Source organism: Scyliorhinus torazame, chromosome 10, assembly GCF_047496885.1.
Source record: "Scyliorhinus torazame isolate Kashiwa2021f chromosome 10, sScyTor2.1, whole genome shotgun sequence".
In the NCBI taxonomy this organism is placed as follows: Eukaryota; Metazoa; Chordata; class Chondrichthyes; order Carcharhiniformes; family Scyliorhinidae; genus Scyliorhinus; species Scyliorhinus torazame.
This window is the reverse complement of record NC_092716.1, coordinates 88,252,128-88,267,710: the sequence shown is the minus strand read 5'-3', so window position 1 is coordinate 88,267,710 and position 15,583 is coordinate 88,252,128. Positions and strand designations below refer to the sequence as shown.

Here is a 15,583-nt window from a genome sequence, read left to right as displayed (position 1 = left end):
AGAGAGAGTCACTGATCCATATTTCCCTATTGTCATGGAACAGTGATTAACCTTGAGACACCTTGCGTAGGATTCTCCAATCCCGTTGGTGGCCGACCCACTGCAAATGAGAACGGAGAATTTTGCAACCCAACCAAATGTTTGGCCTTCAAATGTGCCCAACACCTGTGCCAGTGACAAATACCTGTGCATTTCCCTTGTCGACAACGGCCAAGTCTACCTGTCGTTTAAATGTTACATTTTAGATGGGCAGCTAAGGGTCAAAGACTTCACAGGCGGGATTCTCCGTCCCACCAGCCTCGTTTTCCGGCGCAGCGCATCCCACCGGCAGCAGGATCCTCCAATCCGGCAGCCGGTAAATGGGGTTTCCCATTGGGGCCATCCCATGCCGTCGGAAAACCTGCGGGCGTGGATGCGCTGCCGATGAAGCGGAGAATCCAGCCGATGGAGAATCCTGCAGCAGGTGTTTTTCTAAGAAATATCTATTAATTTCACTTTTGTTGCGACTCCGGGTCTAGTGGGGCTGGAATTAACCATGCACTAATCCAGGGTGGCGTAACACTGCTTAGAGTTCCCTGTTTTCACTCTTACTCCTTTCTTGAATAGTGGTGTAACATTTTGCAAACTTCTAATCCATTGGGACGGTTCTAGAATCTAGGGAATTTGTAAATTACTTAAATGTATTTATTATTTTGATATGGTCATTTTAATTCTTTCAGGCACTATTAAAGATTCATTGGTTAAACATTTAAAACAATTATAAAGTCTGGGAATAATTATTATGACATCTTATTGCTGCCTTGAACATACTTGGGACAGAAAAATCATAGAATTTCAAGTTTCCCAAGGGTCTGAAACAACACAATCAGAAAAATCTCCATTCCAGATTGTGGCTTTAAAAACCTTTCCCTAATTGAAACAAGAAATGATTTAAACAATGAAGAATTAATTGCAGTGCAGTAACTAAAGTGTGCGTGTCAACCTGTAACCCAGTTCTCTTTTGACAGGTTCGGGAGATTTTAGGCAATATTTGTTAATAGTTCCAGCAAAACCAAACAGCAGAAGATATTCACACTGGCCAACATTGCAGCTTTGGGTTTTGTTATTTATAACCTCCTCGCTGCTGAGAAATTTGAATTGTGAGAAGTTAGCCTGAGACAAACACTGAACATTTCCATCCTTGTTCGTGGTTAGAAATCTCTGGTGTCTCTAAAAGTGAATGGAGTTTTGCTTTTGTAAATGTTGTGAATTTAAACACGATTAAATGTATTAATAGCCATTAATATAATTGAATATGTAGCAAAGATTAAAGGTTAACTATGATCCAATTCCTAACCCCCGCCTATTCTCATCCCACCCTCTATACGCACACAAGACAGACAAACACAGAGGGGAGACAAGGGGGTAAAATAATAAGTAAAAGTTAAAGATAAGAGTTTTTGTTTCAAATGGTTGTTTCCAGGACACCTTCCTTCACTTTAGGCTTTCAGTTTGCGATTTCCGCTTCCCAGTCTGTAATGGTTTTCATTGTAGATTCATTCAGATCTCTGCAGTTTCAGAAATACAGCAGCTTTCCAGAATCTTTGGAGAAAACACAAGGGAGAGGGAGGTAGAGGAGGTCCTTGCCTCGCATCATCCAGATCTCCAACTGACATTCCCCTTGCTCTCTGAAAATTATCCCACTCAGGCAGGAGCCAATCATCACCTGTTTCTGGGCAGAATACTCTTTATGATTTTTATGGAATGTACAATGGTTAACGGACATATGGAAACATTGTTCAACACCTGAAGGAATAATTATGTTATGATCCATGTAATCAAAGTCGTCGAGCCTTGTAGGATATTTGGAGATTCCATAGTTATCTGTTATTTCTGAAGAATGGTGGTTGTTGGTTCTGACTTATCTGCCATTCTGTACTTGGATGAGCAGCAAAATAATGTTACATGGGCAATCTGCAAAATTTTCATTATTTACTTATAGTTCCTGGAAAATGCCGAAGTGTCTTATAGACATTTAGGTAATTTGTGATCTGTTTTCAGCAGCGGTAGACTCGCATGTGGAAATTTGAGGGATTTCCCAATTATACCAATGAATTATTCCATAGCCGTATTCTCCCTCAAACCCAATAAAAGGAAACTGAAATGCAGGGAGTTGAGAGATGAGAACACACTTGCTTCCTCTCCACAATGCCGCTTATAATTGTTTTCCGTCTGAATCTATTCATCAATGGATGGATATGGATGGTGAATGTAGATACAAATGGTTGATCCATTTTTCAGCTGCAAGTCTAAAGGGTGGCCTAACACTACAGCATCAAATTGTGCTTCAAATATATTTTAAATGGAACAATTTACCTTCAAAACCATGTTCTTAATTTAACTTCTAGAAAGGAGGAGATGCCAAGAGACTAGGATTAATCGTGCTGGACCCAAAGAGGAGTAATGCGATCAACATTGGACTTACAGTATTGCCTCCAGTACATATCATCAAAAATGCCATTCTTAACTTTGATGAATATGCAATCAACAAGGAAGGCATTGAGGTAAGAGATCCAAAATTGAAACTGCGGGCTCAGGTTAGTGTGCGGACAAGAATTTAGAAAAACAACAAGAATGGGAACGTACGTTTGCAATAGAGGCACAGTGGTTAGCACTGCTGCATCACAGCACCAGGGTTCGATTCCGACCTCGGGTGACTGTGTGGAGTTTGCACACTCTCCCCGTGTCTGCGTGGGTTTGGGGCATGAGGCAGCAGTGCTAACCACTCCACCACCGCGCCGCCCTGAGCTGCCTCTCTAACGAAAAGATGTTTGCACCAGTTTTACTGGTGTTTCTATAACAAATGTCTACGTTGTCTTGGAAATTCCAGCACATTCATTGTGGCAGTTATTAGGCTGATGGCATTACATGGAAAACAAAAGTGTTGTTTTTAAAAATATAATAAATGTTACTGAATATGGTGTGCTGGCGTGAAATTCAGCCAGAAATTATTTATTTTTTAAAAATTAAATCTAATTTCACTGCTGATTTATATTATAAAACTACATCCAAATCTGCTAAGTCGAGTAATATTCCCCCGATTAAAAGATAATGGATGTAGTCCAGTGGTTCTCCAATGCTTTGTGCAAAACAGGAATTTTCCCTTGCAAATTCCGCACCCCAATCCTCCAATATTATTTACCATTCCAGGCAGAAAGGACTAATTGGATTGGTCAGTCGTTTCCTTGTTCTTCCTCTCTCACTGGCTTCTGGAAATATACTCGGATCCAGTGGAGCCTCCATGACTCCTGGTCTCTTTATCTTCCAGAATCTTTGAAGGATAGAGTCTTGCATTAGATTTTCGCTCATGGATGTAATCTACCAACATCATTCTCTTCCTGCCGGGTGTATGTCAACTCCTCAACCCAAGAAAGATGAAATTCTATTAATGTTGTTTGTAATGTAGTTATCGTCACTCCTATACTAGTATATCAAACCAGTCCAGCTGAGGTTTGGTGATTCAATTCCCTGAAAACCTCCAACATCTTGAAGGGGAAGGGTGGTACATCTATTAAAGACCCATTGTAATCTGATTGAGCCCAAATGTTCAGTGAGGAGCCTCGTACCTTGATTATCTGTAGATACTTGTCTATTCTTATCATCAGTAGAATAGCTGGTCATCTCCAGGTGTTATTCTTCGCTGCTTATTTTTTGTTTGTACTGCCGGGTTGGTTGCAAACTGGGGGTCCACAAATCTCATTGCTAAAAGTGAGGTGATCTGTTTCCACGTGTTTAGCTTTACATGGTAGCTCTTGTGGCCAAAAATGTTTGGGTTGTCACAGATCATGTAATTTACGATAGAGTGTGACATCAACAGTAAGGACATGATGTGTTAGCTACCCCAAGCACTCTTGTAAAAGTACAGTATCATCAGATGGTAAATCAACTCACTGTGAAAATAATCTTCAATTTTCCTGGTGCTCCAACTGTGAGCCATTGGGCACTCTTGGTTACTTCTGTTGTCAATTCATTCTGAATGTATTCTATGATTGTGGTTTAATAAGAACATGATACATCATTGTATTTAACCAGGATTGTATCAATCATTTAGGATCATGAACAGGACTTTCAGTCCCTCGAATCTGTTCTGCAGATCATGGCTCATCTGTCTCCTAATTCCACTTACCCTTCTTTGCTCCATATCTTACCTAACAATTTCAGTCAATTTCAGTTCATATAACATTTTTGTTTTTGGAAAAAATCTGTTTAAAATTGATAAGGGTTCATTTTGAAGATAAAAGGAGGGCAGGCCTTTGGTGAATATTCACCAAATCACTGCTACATGCCATGATTTTGTTTTACTAGGGGTAGGAGTAGCACAAAGGGGCAAGCCTGAAGTCAGCTCAGCCAGAATGGGGATTAAGTCCCATGCTATTGGTATTAAGCTGACCCCCACGCTAGCTTCCAGCCAACTGAACTAACTGGGCTCCCCATGATGACACTTCAAGGTTTTTCAAACCGGAGAGCCTGCATTTAAATTAATATATTCAAAAGCAAACCAAGCAATTGAAGGGTGATGTTTTCAGACTAGTTTAATGGTGAGCTTTTGGTCAACATGTCAAATGACTGCGCTGTTTGTAATTTCCACTGGGTAACCCTGCCATCACCTTCCCCTTCTATTTTTCAACAGAAAATCTTGACCATGATCCCAACAGAAGAGGAGAAGCAGAAGATCCAAGAAGCTCAGCTGGCAAATCCTGATGTGCCACTAGGAACAGCTGAGCAGTTCCTTTTAACCTTGTCCTCGATCAATGGGATTGCAGCCAGGCTGCAGCTCTGGGCCTTCAAACTGGATTACGAACTGATGGAAAAGGTGGGAATTGTCATAGAGTCTCCGTGGTAGATTACAAAGGAATGGTGCAGCTTTTTAGATAAATATAATCTAAAAGACATGACCTAACTGGATTTTCCATAAAGAGAACTAGGTTTTGTGCAATGCGTACAATTGAAATCCATTTCATTGGGGAAGACGATAAATAAATATATATTTTCATATAATCCCTACAGTGCAGAAGGAGGCCATTCAACCCATCAAGTTTGCACCAACTCTTTGAAGGGGCACTCTACCTATGTCCAGACCCCTATCCGTCCCTCCCTATAACCGTAACCTAACCCTGGACACTAAGGGACACTTTTAGCATGGCCAATTCACCTAACCCACACATCGTTGAGACTGTGGGTGGAAACTGGAGCACCTGGAGGAAACCCATGCAAACACGGGGAAAACATACAAACACCACACAGACAGTCACCCGAGGCCGGAATTAAACCCAGGTTCCTGGCGCAGTGAGGCAGCAGTGCTAACCACTGTACGTAATATAAATTTATTTCTAGTCTTCCCCAATGAAATGAATATATAAATATATATATAGTTACATAAATATTAAATATTATATGTAATTAAAAATATATTTTGTATACAAAAACACAGCGCAGAATATAATGCAATTCAATTTCCTCATATTAACAGTTGTCAAGGATCCAAATCTCGGTATGTTCTTCCAGACAATTAGACAGATAATGGGCAACTTGTGTAATCTTAGATGTTTGAAAGCTAATATTGTAATCAGTATTTGCTGTTTACGAGGAACATTTAAATATTTGAATTGACATGCATGTGCTATTTAGCAATCCTCAGAGTTTCCACAGTTCATTATAGAATATGATGATCTTTGATCTGCCAATTGGATCTGCAACTTTGAAGTTCATTGCTGGCAGCCTTATGCTTTTAGTAGAGTACTATAATTCAACAAGATTGTGAATCTATCCATATGCTAAATCATTTAAATGTATCTGATTACCTGCTTAATACTTAACTGACTAAGTCGCTTCAAAATTAACTCTCAAGAAGCTTCACATGTAAACTTCTGAAATCAAAGTTTTACATTTTTGTTGTAGGAAATTGCAGAACCACTGTTTGACCTGAAGCTCGGAATGGAACAGCTTGCAAAGAATAAAACCTTTAAATCCCTTTTGGCAACTCTACTTGCGATTGGGAATTTTCTGAACAATTCTAGTGTAAGAAAGCATTCTTGTTTCATGGTGATGGAATTGCTATTTGAAACTCTCAAGCTCCCAAATTGATGTTTACATCAATTGCTTTCCCCTAGGCCAAAGGATTTGAACTGAGTTACCTGGAGAAAGTGTCAGAGGTAAAAGATACCATTCAGAGGCAGTCTTTGCTGTATCATACATGTAATCTTGTGGTGGAGAACTTCCCAGAGACGACAGATGTGTATTCAGAAATTGCAGCAATCACCAGGTCTGCTAAAGTAAGTACCAGGAAGGTATACATCATTCCGGTGTGGGATCATGGCCATATTGAGAAATGTGCTATTTTCCTCTTTGTGTACCCAGTAGCATCAGGTATTCCAAGAAAATGATTCATACAGGTTAGGTACATTGTGAGGTTTCTGCTACACTACTCCATCAATAGCTTCACCGCACCCTAGAAGCACATCCACTACTGCACCAATATGGTAGCTGGTTTACAGTCAACCTCGCCTTGTGGTCATAACCTTTTGTGTAGCCCCATCTCCTTTACCCTAACATTGGTGACCGTGCCCTTCAGCCAACTTGATCATAAACATGAAGCAGAATTTTCCAGCCCTTCCCACCAGCAGCCCTTCTGGTCCTGCCGAAGGTGACCCCCCCCCCCCCCCCCCCCCCCCCCCCCCGCCCCCCCTCCATGTGGCAGGTTCCCCTGCGGCTGTCCAGGTGAGATATGCAAGGCACCATGAACCTCCGCCACCAGAAAACAGGCGACAAGGACTGGAACCGGAAAATCCGGGCCATGGAATTCTATGTCCAATCTGTGCCCTTCTCCCCTCTTTTAAGACAATATTAATGACAGCTCTTTGACAAAGCAGCTGGTCACCTAATATCTCCTGCTTTGTCTCAATGTCCATTATTGTCTGATGATGCTCCTTTGGAAGCATCTTGGGGCATTGTGGTATGTGATGAGAGTGCCATGTAAATGCAAGTTGGTGTTGTCATTGCACAGCAGCTGATGCAAGTTCCAGTGTTACAATTTTCAGCACATCAGTGATGCCCACTGCAGTTGGCCTTGCAGGCACGTGGTATGTTCCCTACTATCCCTGTGCACCTGACAAGGCAATAATGAAGAATTAAAGCAGCAAAATGGCTGAGCTACAGCGAAATTACCCTCCTGTCTCGAGATCTGTGAGCAGATGTTAAAATGCAGTTTAATGCAAGTCGCTAGCTATTGTCCAAGATTTCGTAAAGGTTTTAAAAATTTTTTAGCAGATCAGCAAAAAAGGGTCTGTGTTGTTGTAGCTCAAAAACAGCAAGAATACAGTCCTATTAGAAAGTAAAATTTATGTTTCCACGTTATTTTTAAAAAAAATTTAGAGTACCCAATTTATTTTTCCAATAAGGGGCAATTTAGCATGGCCAATCCACCTAGCCTGCACATCTTTGGGTTGTGGGGGCGAAACCCACGCAAACACGGGGAGAATGTGCAAACTCAACACGGATAGTGACCCAGAGCTGGGATCGAACCTGGGACCTCGTGCCATGAGGCTGCAGGGCTAACCCACTGTGCCACCGTGCTGCCCATGTTTCCACGTTATTCATAGAAAATGAAATTAGTGAATGTGGTAGTCTGTGTTAGAAGGATTACGGTACCTGGTAATGCCGGAATACCATTGGTGGAGAATGTACTTGTTCCCATTGGTTAAGCTTGTATGTTAGCTCCGCCCTTGCAAGGCAGGGTATAAGAGCCTGTGCCGCACCAGCAGCTTTCTTCTGTACCTGGGCTGCTGGGGGAAACATCTAGCGTATTAAAGCCTTCAATTGTCTCCAATCTCGCTACTGGAGTTATTGATCGTGCATCAGTGATAAATTGGGCTCTCTATATATTGGGCCTTTACAAGTGCCAGGAGCAAACTGATTTAAAAAGCTTTCTCTGTTTACACTGACAATGTAATAAATCTAATGGAAAATTCTTCTGGCCAATGGGCCACGTTTGACGGTAGCTGCTACAATTCATTACTGGTGCTGCCATAATGTTTCCTTCCTGCTTTTAAATGCTTTGGTATCATTTGTGATGGGAAACTGTTCCAAGGCTGTTCTCATCATACATCCGCTTGTCTGTGTTTACAGGTTGACTTCGATCAATTGGCAGAAAGCCTTGTTCAGCTGGAGAGAAAATGCAAATCCTCGTGGGACTATCTGAAGGTCATAGCGAAGCACGAAACAAAACCCGTTCTAAAAAACAAAATGACAGAATTTCTGAAGGACAGCACAGAAAGGATCATAATCCTCAAAGTGGTACATCGTAGAATTATAAACAGGTCAGACATCATTCTGGAGGTTCTGTCTGCTTGCCTGGAGTTCTAGGATTTAACAAAAAAAGTACATTGGTGCGAATCCTGTTGAAAATGAAAACACATTCTATAAATATACCCACTAGCCCTTGAATGAACTGGCATCCAAGTGTTTATCCACGAGTTGCTTCTGTTTTGGCCAGTTTTCTTTCCTCCTGCTACAATCAACATCAGAACAGCCTAGAAACATTAGGAGTAGGTCATTCAGCTCCTCGGTTCTGCACCTCAATTAAATCATAACACATCGCAAGTATAGGAATAGGGATGTTTTACTGCAATAGTATAGGGAATTGGTGAGGCCACACCTGGAGTATTGTGCGCAGTTTTGGTGTGAGGAAGGATGTTCTTGCTGTGGAGGGAGTGCAGTGAAGGTTTACCAGGCTGATTTCTGAGATGGTGGGACGGTCATATAATCCGTTAGGATTATATTCATTGGAGTTTAGAAGAGTGAGAGGGGATCTCATAGAAACTTATTAAAATTCTAACAGGATAGATTCAGAACGAATATTCCCAATGGTAGGAAAGAATATTCCCGATGGTAGGAGAATCCAGAACTAGGGGTCATAGTTTGAGGATAAGGGGTAAATCTTTTAGGACTAAGGTAGGGAGAAATGTCTTCACCAGAGAGTGATGAATCTGTGGAATTCACTACCACAAAACGTAGTTGAGGACAAAACGTTGTGAAATTTCAAGAAGGAATTAGATATAGCTCTTGGGGTTAAAGAGATCAAGGGATCTGGGGAGGGGGAAGGCTCGATCAGGTTATTGCACTTGATGATCAGCCATGATCGTAATGAATGGTGGAGCAGGGTCAAATGGCCTCCTCCTGCTTCTGTGTTTCTATGTATGCTTGATTTAATCTCTATTAACCCATCTTTGCTCCATATCTGTTAATGCCCTTACCTCTTTAAAACAAAGTCTATTCAACTCAGTCTTACAAATTCCAATTGACCCAGGATCCACATTTTCCAGGGCAGATGGTTCTACATTTCTACTACCTTGTGTGTGGGAAAAGTGCCTGATTTTGGTTTGAGTATGTTAACAAAGGCAACAGAGAATTTAATATTTTTGCCGCATCCGCTCCAGCAGAGCTGGCAAATCCAGCTTCTGTTTGTCTCTCTCTCACTCTCTCTCTCTCTCTCTCTGACTCTCTTATTCTCACGGTCACACACTCGCGCCCTCACACTCACATGCTCACACTCGCACGTTCACACTCGCGCTCTCACTTTCTCACATTCTCATTCTGTCGCTCTGCCTCTCTCACGCTGCCTATCTCTCTGTACAACAGTTATAGAAAGCAGAGAAAAACCTGCTGCTGTCTTCTATTGTATTGAACGTGGATCAGGAACTGTACCGCAGGCCCTGATATGTTCCCTTCTAATCATTTAGCAACAAATATCAACCACAGGTGAGTAACTGCACCATGCAGAGCAGACACTCCTAATGTACACAGTCAGCTGATCCTGGTCTGAGTGGTATTCAGACACTAAAATTAATAAAGCATCACTTGGTTGGGAAAAGAGAATCAGCCACAGTTCACGCCCTTGATTAATGGTCAGCAATTTAAACTGGAACTGTAGCTGTGATGATTCCAAGGTTGAACAGCCCACTGATACTCCCTGTAGAGAATTGTAATGTAAGTGAACCATTGGAAGACAACCAGCACTGTGAAACTAGCCCAGCAAAGAATCAACGTAATCAGGAGAGGAGTGGAGAATATGGGTGGATGTGTGGGGCTACATTCGCAAAGTGGTAATGTTGCTGGATTAGTATTCCAGAGGCCTGGACTAATGATCTGGAGACTAGAGTTCAAATCCCACTATGGCAGCTATGAAATTCAATTAATTCAAATATCTAAAACAAAAACACTAGACCCAGAAATGGTGCACCTTGAACCTACTGAATTATCGTGAAAAAACACCTTATTCATGAGGAAGAAAAGGCACCATCCATGCCTGGTCGGGCTGTGAACCAAGAATCTTAGCTATGTGATTGACCCTTTAAATGTCCTCTCTAATGGACTAGAAGGCCACTCTGTTGTATTCAAGAAGGCGGCTCCCCATCACCTTCTTGAGGGTAATTAAGTATGGGCAATAAATGCTGGTCTTGATAGCGAAACTCTCATCCTGCGATTGAATAAAAAGAAAGAAAATATCAAGCACAATAAGGTTCCAGGGAAGTAAATGAAATGAAATGAAATTTGCTTATTGTCACAAATAGGCTTCAAATGAAGTTACTGTGAAAAGCCCCTAGTCGCCACATTCCGGTGCCTGTTTGGGGAGGCTGGTACGGGAATCGAACCGTGCTGCTGGCCTGCCTTGGTCTGCTTTAAAAGCCAGCTCTTTCGCCCTGTGCTAAACCAGACGTTTCAGGACAGTGTCCATTCAACAAATTCATCAGAACATTCCAGGCTCAACAGAAAACTTGCTCTAAAGCCATCTTTTTCACACTCCATCTTGAAAGAGGTTCCATCGCATTATTTGCATCTCTGCAATTCATCTTTGGGGCAGCAGAATACCTTTTTACGAATCATGTATTCGTATTGAACATTACTGCACTAACAATCCGTGCTGTGGGGTGGGGACAGGCGGAAATGGGCCTGGTTTTCTCGAGTCCTGAGATTAGCTAACTAAGAGGTTTCATTGCCTCCCAGTCATCTCTGGAGGCTCCCTGGTGCCTCCGAGTGGTCAGTTCCAGAGACCACTTGTGATCATTCTGTGCCCACTCTGTCAGCCGTGAGGTAAACCATGGCAGAATAAGAAACCAAAATTGCAGGAAGGAGGTAGAATTGTTTGAGGAATCAATTCCTCCACGACGAAGAGTAAGTTTTAAACTTTTGGTGGGAGGGGGTTTCAATGTATAGATGGCTAAAATCCAGACCAGTCTCACAGGATGAAAAACATCTCCCTCTGCGGTTTGTAAGAGTCCCTCAGTTCATGGAACCTGAATAGGCTCAGCCCTCCTCCTAGACTGATTGACCCCCTCGGGCACTAATTTTGGTACAATTGGCACTAAATTCACAACTTCACTCAAAGTCCCCATAGATGGCTGGTGTGGGTAAAGGGGAAACACCAGATTGTCTCGAGGTTGGAGCAGTGTATTGAGAGCATGTTGTTGAGCCATTGTCTGTCAGTAAAGGTTCTTGGCCCTGACACACACGCTCCACCTAATCAGCAGTACTTTCAAACCAGTCGAAGAGAGCAGCACAGGATGTATCCTTGTGCTTTGGTGCACTCTTGTGGAGGAATTTGACCTGGGAATGCTGCTACGTTTATCCTTAATTACTGAAAGCAAAATCCACTTTGCCTGCAGCTCACGAGGTCCCATTTGCCCATCATCACAATGACTAAGTTGAAAAGCGATGGAAATATCTTTGTTGAATCAGCTATTTTGTCAGAAATCACTAATACCCTTAATCATTTCTTGCAGGTTCCATTCTTTTCTGTTGTACCTGGGTCATCCTTCTAACACTGCCCGCGGGCTGAAGATTACCAGGTTCTGTAAAATAATTAGCGAGTTTGCACTGGAATATCGAACCACCAGAGAACGGGTCCTGCAGCAGAAACAGAAACGGGCAGCATATCGCGAGCGGAACAAGACGAGGGGCAAAATGATTACAGAGGTACGTTTGTTTAACAGGATTAACTTTCTATCTCCAGAATTGCAAAGGCATATGCAAACGAATGCCATTTTATTATAACTCCGCATTGTTGCCTGAAATGCATATTTGTTGGGCTAGATTTTTCACCCATTGAATAAAATGCTAGCACATGGCAGGGTGTTTGCTCCCCAGTTATTCATGGGTCTCAGTTTGTCGCTGGGCTAAGACAACTGGATTTAGTAGTGTAAATGCTGGAAACTGGCATGTCGAGTTGAGACAAATTCAGTCTCCATGCTGGGACGAATATATTGGATGCCTATTGATATTGGACTTAGGGCCTCATTAACATCAGACTGGTGAGTGCACCACCATCAACATCCTGACCGTCTTGTCATTAACCAGAAACTCAAATGGACCAGTCACATAAGTACAGGCCAGAGGTTAGGTATTCTGTGGTAAGTGGCTCACCTCCTAAGTCCCCGGGGGTGAATGGGAACAATGGGTGGGAGCCCCAGGCTAGCTGAAGCTAGTCAACGGAAGCCAAGGTGGGGGGTGTCCATATAGTTAGATTAGAGCAAGCGTTAGGTGATAGGATGGTGTTGCTAGGGGGGGGGGGGGGGGGGAGGGGAGGGGAGTTGTTCTGCTGACGGGGATGGAAACTGGGCATGGCAACAGTGAGGAGGTCATGGGTGGAGCCAGCCAGGGGGCGAGCCAGAGGAAGCGCGACACATGGCTGGGGGGCTGGCCAAGGAAAGGTCTTTCATTTGGGGATGGATTCTAAGATGAGGGGGGTTGCGATCCTGATTAATAAAAGGGTACAATTTGAGGCGGAGAGCACAGTCGTGGATGGGGGTGGCAGGTTCGTTATGGAGAGGGGTAAGCTCAAAGGGGTGAGAGTAGTCCTGGTCAGTGTGTATGCCCCGAATTGGGACGATGTGGAGTTTATTAGGAGGATGCTAGGGAAGATCCCCGACTTGGACTCGCGTAAGTTGATCATGGGCGGGGACAATTTGAGGCGGAGAGCACAGTCGTGGATGGGGGTGGCAGGTTCGTTATGGAGAGGGGTAAGCTCAAAGGGGTGAGAGTAGTCCTGGTCAGTGTGTATGCCCCGAATTGGGACGATGTGGAGTTTATTAGGAGGATGCTAGGGAAGATCCCCGACTTGGACTCGCGTAAGTTGATCATGGGCGGGGACTTTAATACAGTCCAGGACCCGAGCCTGGACCGGTCATGTTCAAGAACGGGCAGGTTGCCAGCGATGGCAAAGGAACTGAGAGGGTTCATGGAGCAAACGGGGGGAGCAGATCCGTGGAGATTTAGCCAGCCGACGGCGAGGGAGTTCTCGTACTACTCCCATGTCCACAAGGTGTATTCCCGAATTGACTACTTTGTTGTGAGTAGGGACCTGCTGGCCGGAATGGTGGGGGCAGAATATTCGGCAACTGCCATATCGGAACATGCTCCGCACTGAGTAGACCTGCAGTTTTGTAAGGACAGCTTTCAGCGCCCACCATGGAGGCTGGAAGTTGGACTACTCGCGGACGAGGCGGTATGCGAGAGGCTGAGGAAATGCATGCGGAATTATCTGCAGGTGAACGATACTGGAGAAGTCTCGGCAGCAGTGCTCTGGGAGGCACTGAAGGCAGGGGTGAGAGGGGAGCTGATTTCAATCCGGGCGTACAGGGACAGAACAGATAGGGCAGAGACGGACCGACTGATTAAGGAAATTCTCCGGACGGACAGGAGTTACGCGGAATCCCCAAGGCCAGAGTTACTCAGGAAACGACAGAGGCTGCAGGCCGAATTTGGGATGCTGACTACAGGCAAGGCTGTAGAGCAGCTTAGAAAGATAAAAGGCTTGATTTATGAGCATGGGGAGAAGGCCAGTAGAATGCTTGCGCAACTGAGGAAGAGGGAAGCAGCTAGGGAAATAGGGAGGGTAGTTTATCATAGATTATCATAGAATTTACAGTGCAGAAGGAGGCCATTCGGCCCATCGAGTCTGCACCGGCTCTTGGAAAGAGCACCCTACCCAAGATCAACACCTCCACCCTATCCCTCTAACCTAGTAACCCCACCCAACACTAAGGGCAATTTTGGACACTAAGGGCAATTTATCATGGCCAATCCACCTAACCTGCACATCTTTGGACTGTGGGAGGAAACCGGAGCACCCGGAGGAAACCCATGCACACACGGGGAGGATGTGCAGGCTCCGCACAGTGACCCAGCGGGGAATCGAACCTGGTTCCCTGGAGCTGTGAAGCAATTGTGCTATCCACAATGCTACCGTGCTGCCCTAAGTGGATGGGGAAGGTAATCTAGTGGGTGATCCAGCAGGGCTGAACAAGGTATTTAGGGACTTTTATAGGAAGCTGTACACTTCGGAACCAGTCGGGGGACCGGGGGGGGATGAGGCAATTCCTTGACGGACTGACCTCCCCAAGAGTGGGGAGGGGGTTGGTGGACGGACTGGGGGCCCTGGTCAGGATCAAAGGGGTATTGGGGGGGCCTGACGGTCATGCAGTCGGGTAAAGCCTTGGGGCTGGACGGGTATCCGGTGGAGTTTTACAAAAAATTTGCCGGGTTAGTGGGGCCGGTGCTGGTCAGGGTGTTTAACGAGGCAAGAGACAGAGGGAGTTTATCCCCAACGATGTCGCAGGCCACCACCTCGCTCATTCTGAAATGGGATAAGGACCCGGAGGCCTGTGAGTCATACAGGCCGATCTCTTTGATCAACGTAGACCCAAGTTACTGGCCAAGATTGTGGCGACTAGAATTGTGGACTGTGTACCGGATGTAATTGTGGAGACCAAACCGGGTTTGTAAAGGCAGCTGGTGGCCAACATAAGAAGGCTGCTCAACGTGATTATGATGCCCCTGGAGAGTAGGGAGGTAGAGATAGTGGTAGCCATGGATGCTGAAAAGGCTTTTGGCCGGGTCGAGTGGGATTATCTGTGGGAGGTACTAGGAAGGTTCGGGTTCGGGGCGCGGTTCATCGACTGGGTTAGGCTATTATATCAGGCCCCGGAGGTGAGTGTAAGGACGAACAGGACGACATCGAGCTACTTTATAGACTGCACTGTGGGACAAGACAGGGCTGCCCTCTCTCCCCACTGCTATTTGCGCTGGTCATAGAGCCGCTGGCAATTGCACTGAGAGTTTCTAGGGGCTGGAAAGGGCTGGTCAGGGGGGTAGTGGAACATAGAGTCTCGTTATACGTAGACGATCTGCTGTTATACATATCAGACCCAATGGTGGGGATAGACAGTATTATGGCAACCCTGAGGGAATTTGGCCGGTTCTCCGGATACAAACTGAACATGGCTAAGAGCGAGTTGTTTGTAATTCAGGCGAGGGGGCAGGAGAGTAGGCTGAAGGGGTTGCCGTTCAGGCTGGTGGGGGAGAGTTTCCGATATTTGGGGATTCAGGTGGCACGGGACTGGGGCAAGTTGCATAAGCTCAACCTGTCCCGACTGGTGGAATGAGTGAGGGAGGAGGTCCGGAGGTGGGATACGCTCCTGCTGTCATTGGCGGGGAGGGTGCAGACTGTTAAGATGACGATTCTCCCGCGGTTCAAGTTTGTTTTTCAGTG

General features: G+C 44.7%; 1 protein-coding gene across 6 annotated transcripts in view; it reads left to right on the top strand.

Annotated features, from left to right (window-relative positions):
* Nucleotides 1-15,583, top strand: part of fhod1 (formin homology 2 domain containing 1) — a 591,964-nt gene that overhangs the window by 544,799 nt on the left and 31,582 nt on the right. For all 6 annotated transcript variants that reach the window (XM_072518387.1, XM_072518386.1, XM_072518390.1 and 3 more), the window contains 6 exons: nucleotides 2,388-2,543; nucleotides 4,670-4,852; nucleotides 5,938-6,057; nucleotides 6,150-6,311; nucleotides 8,164-8,354; nucleotides 11,817-12,009. In XM_072518387.1, coding sequence (XP_072374488.1) covers nucleotides 2,388-2,543; nucleotides 4,670-4,852; nucleotides 5,938-6,057; nucleotides 6,150-6,311; nucleotides 8,164-8,354; nucleotides 11,817-12,009 — 1,005 coding nt within the window. The remainder of the gene's footprint in view (nucleotides 1-2,387; nucleotides 2,544-4,669; nucleotides 4,853-5,937; nucleotides 6,058-6,149; nucleotides 6,312-8,163; nucleotides 8,355-11,816; nucleotides 12,010-15,583) is intronic.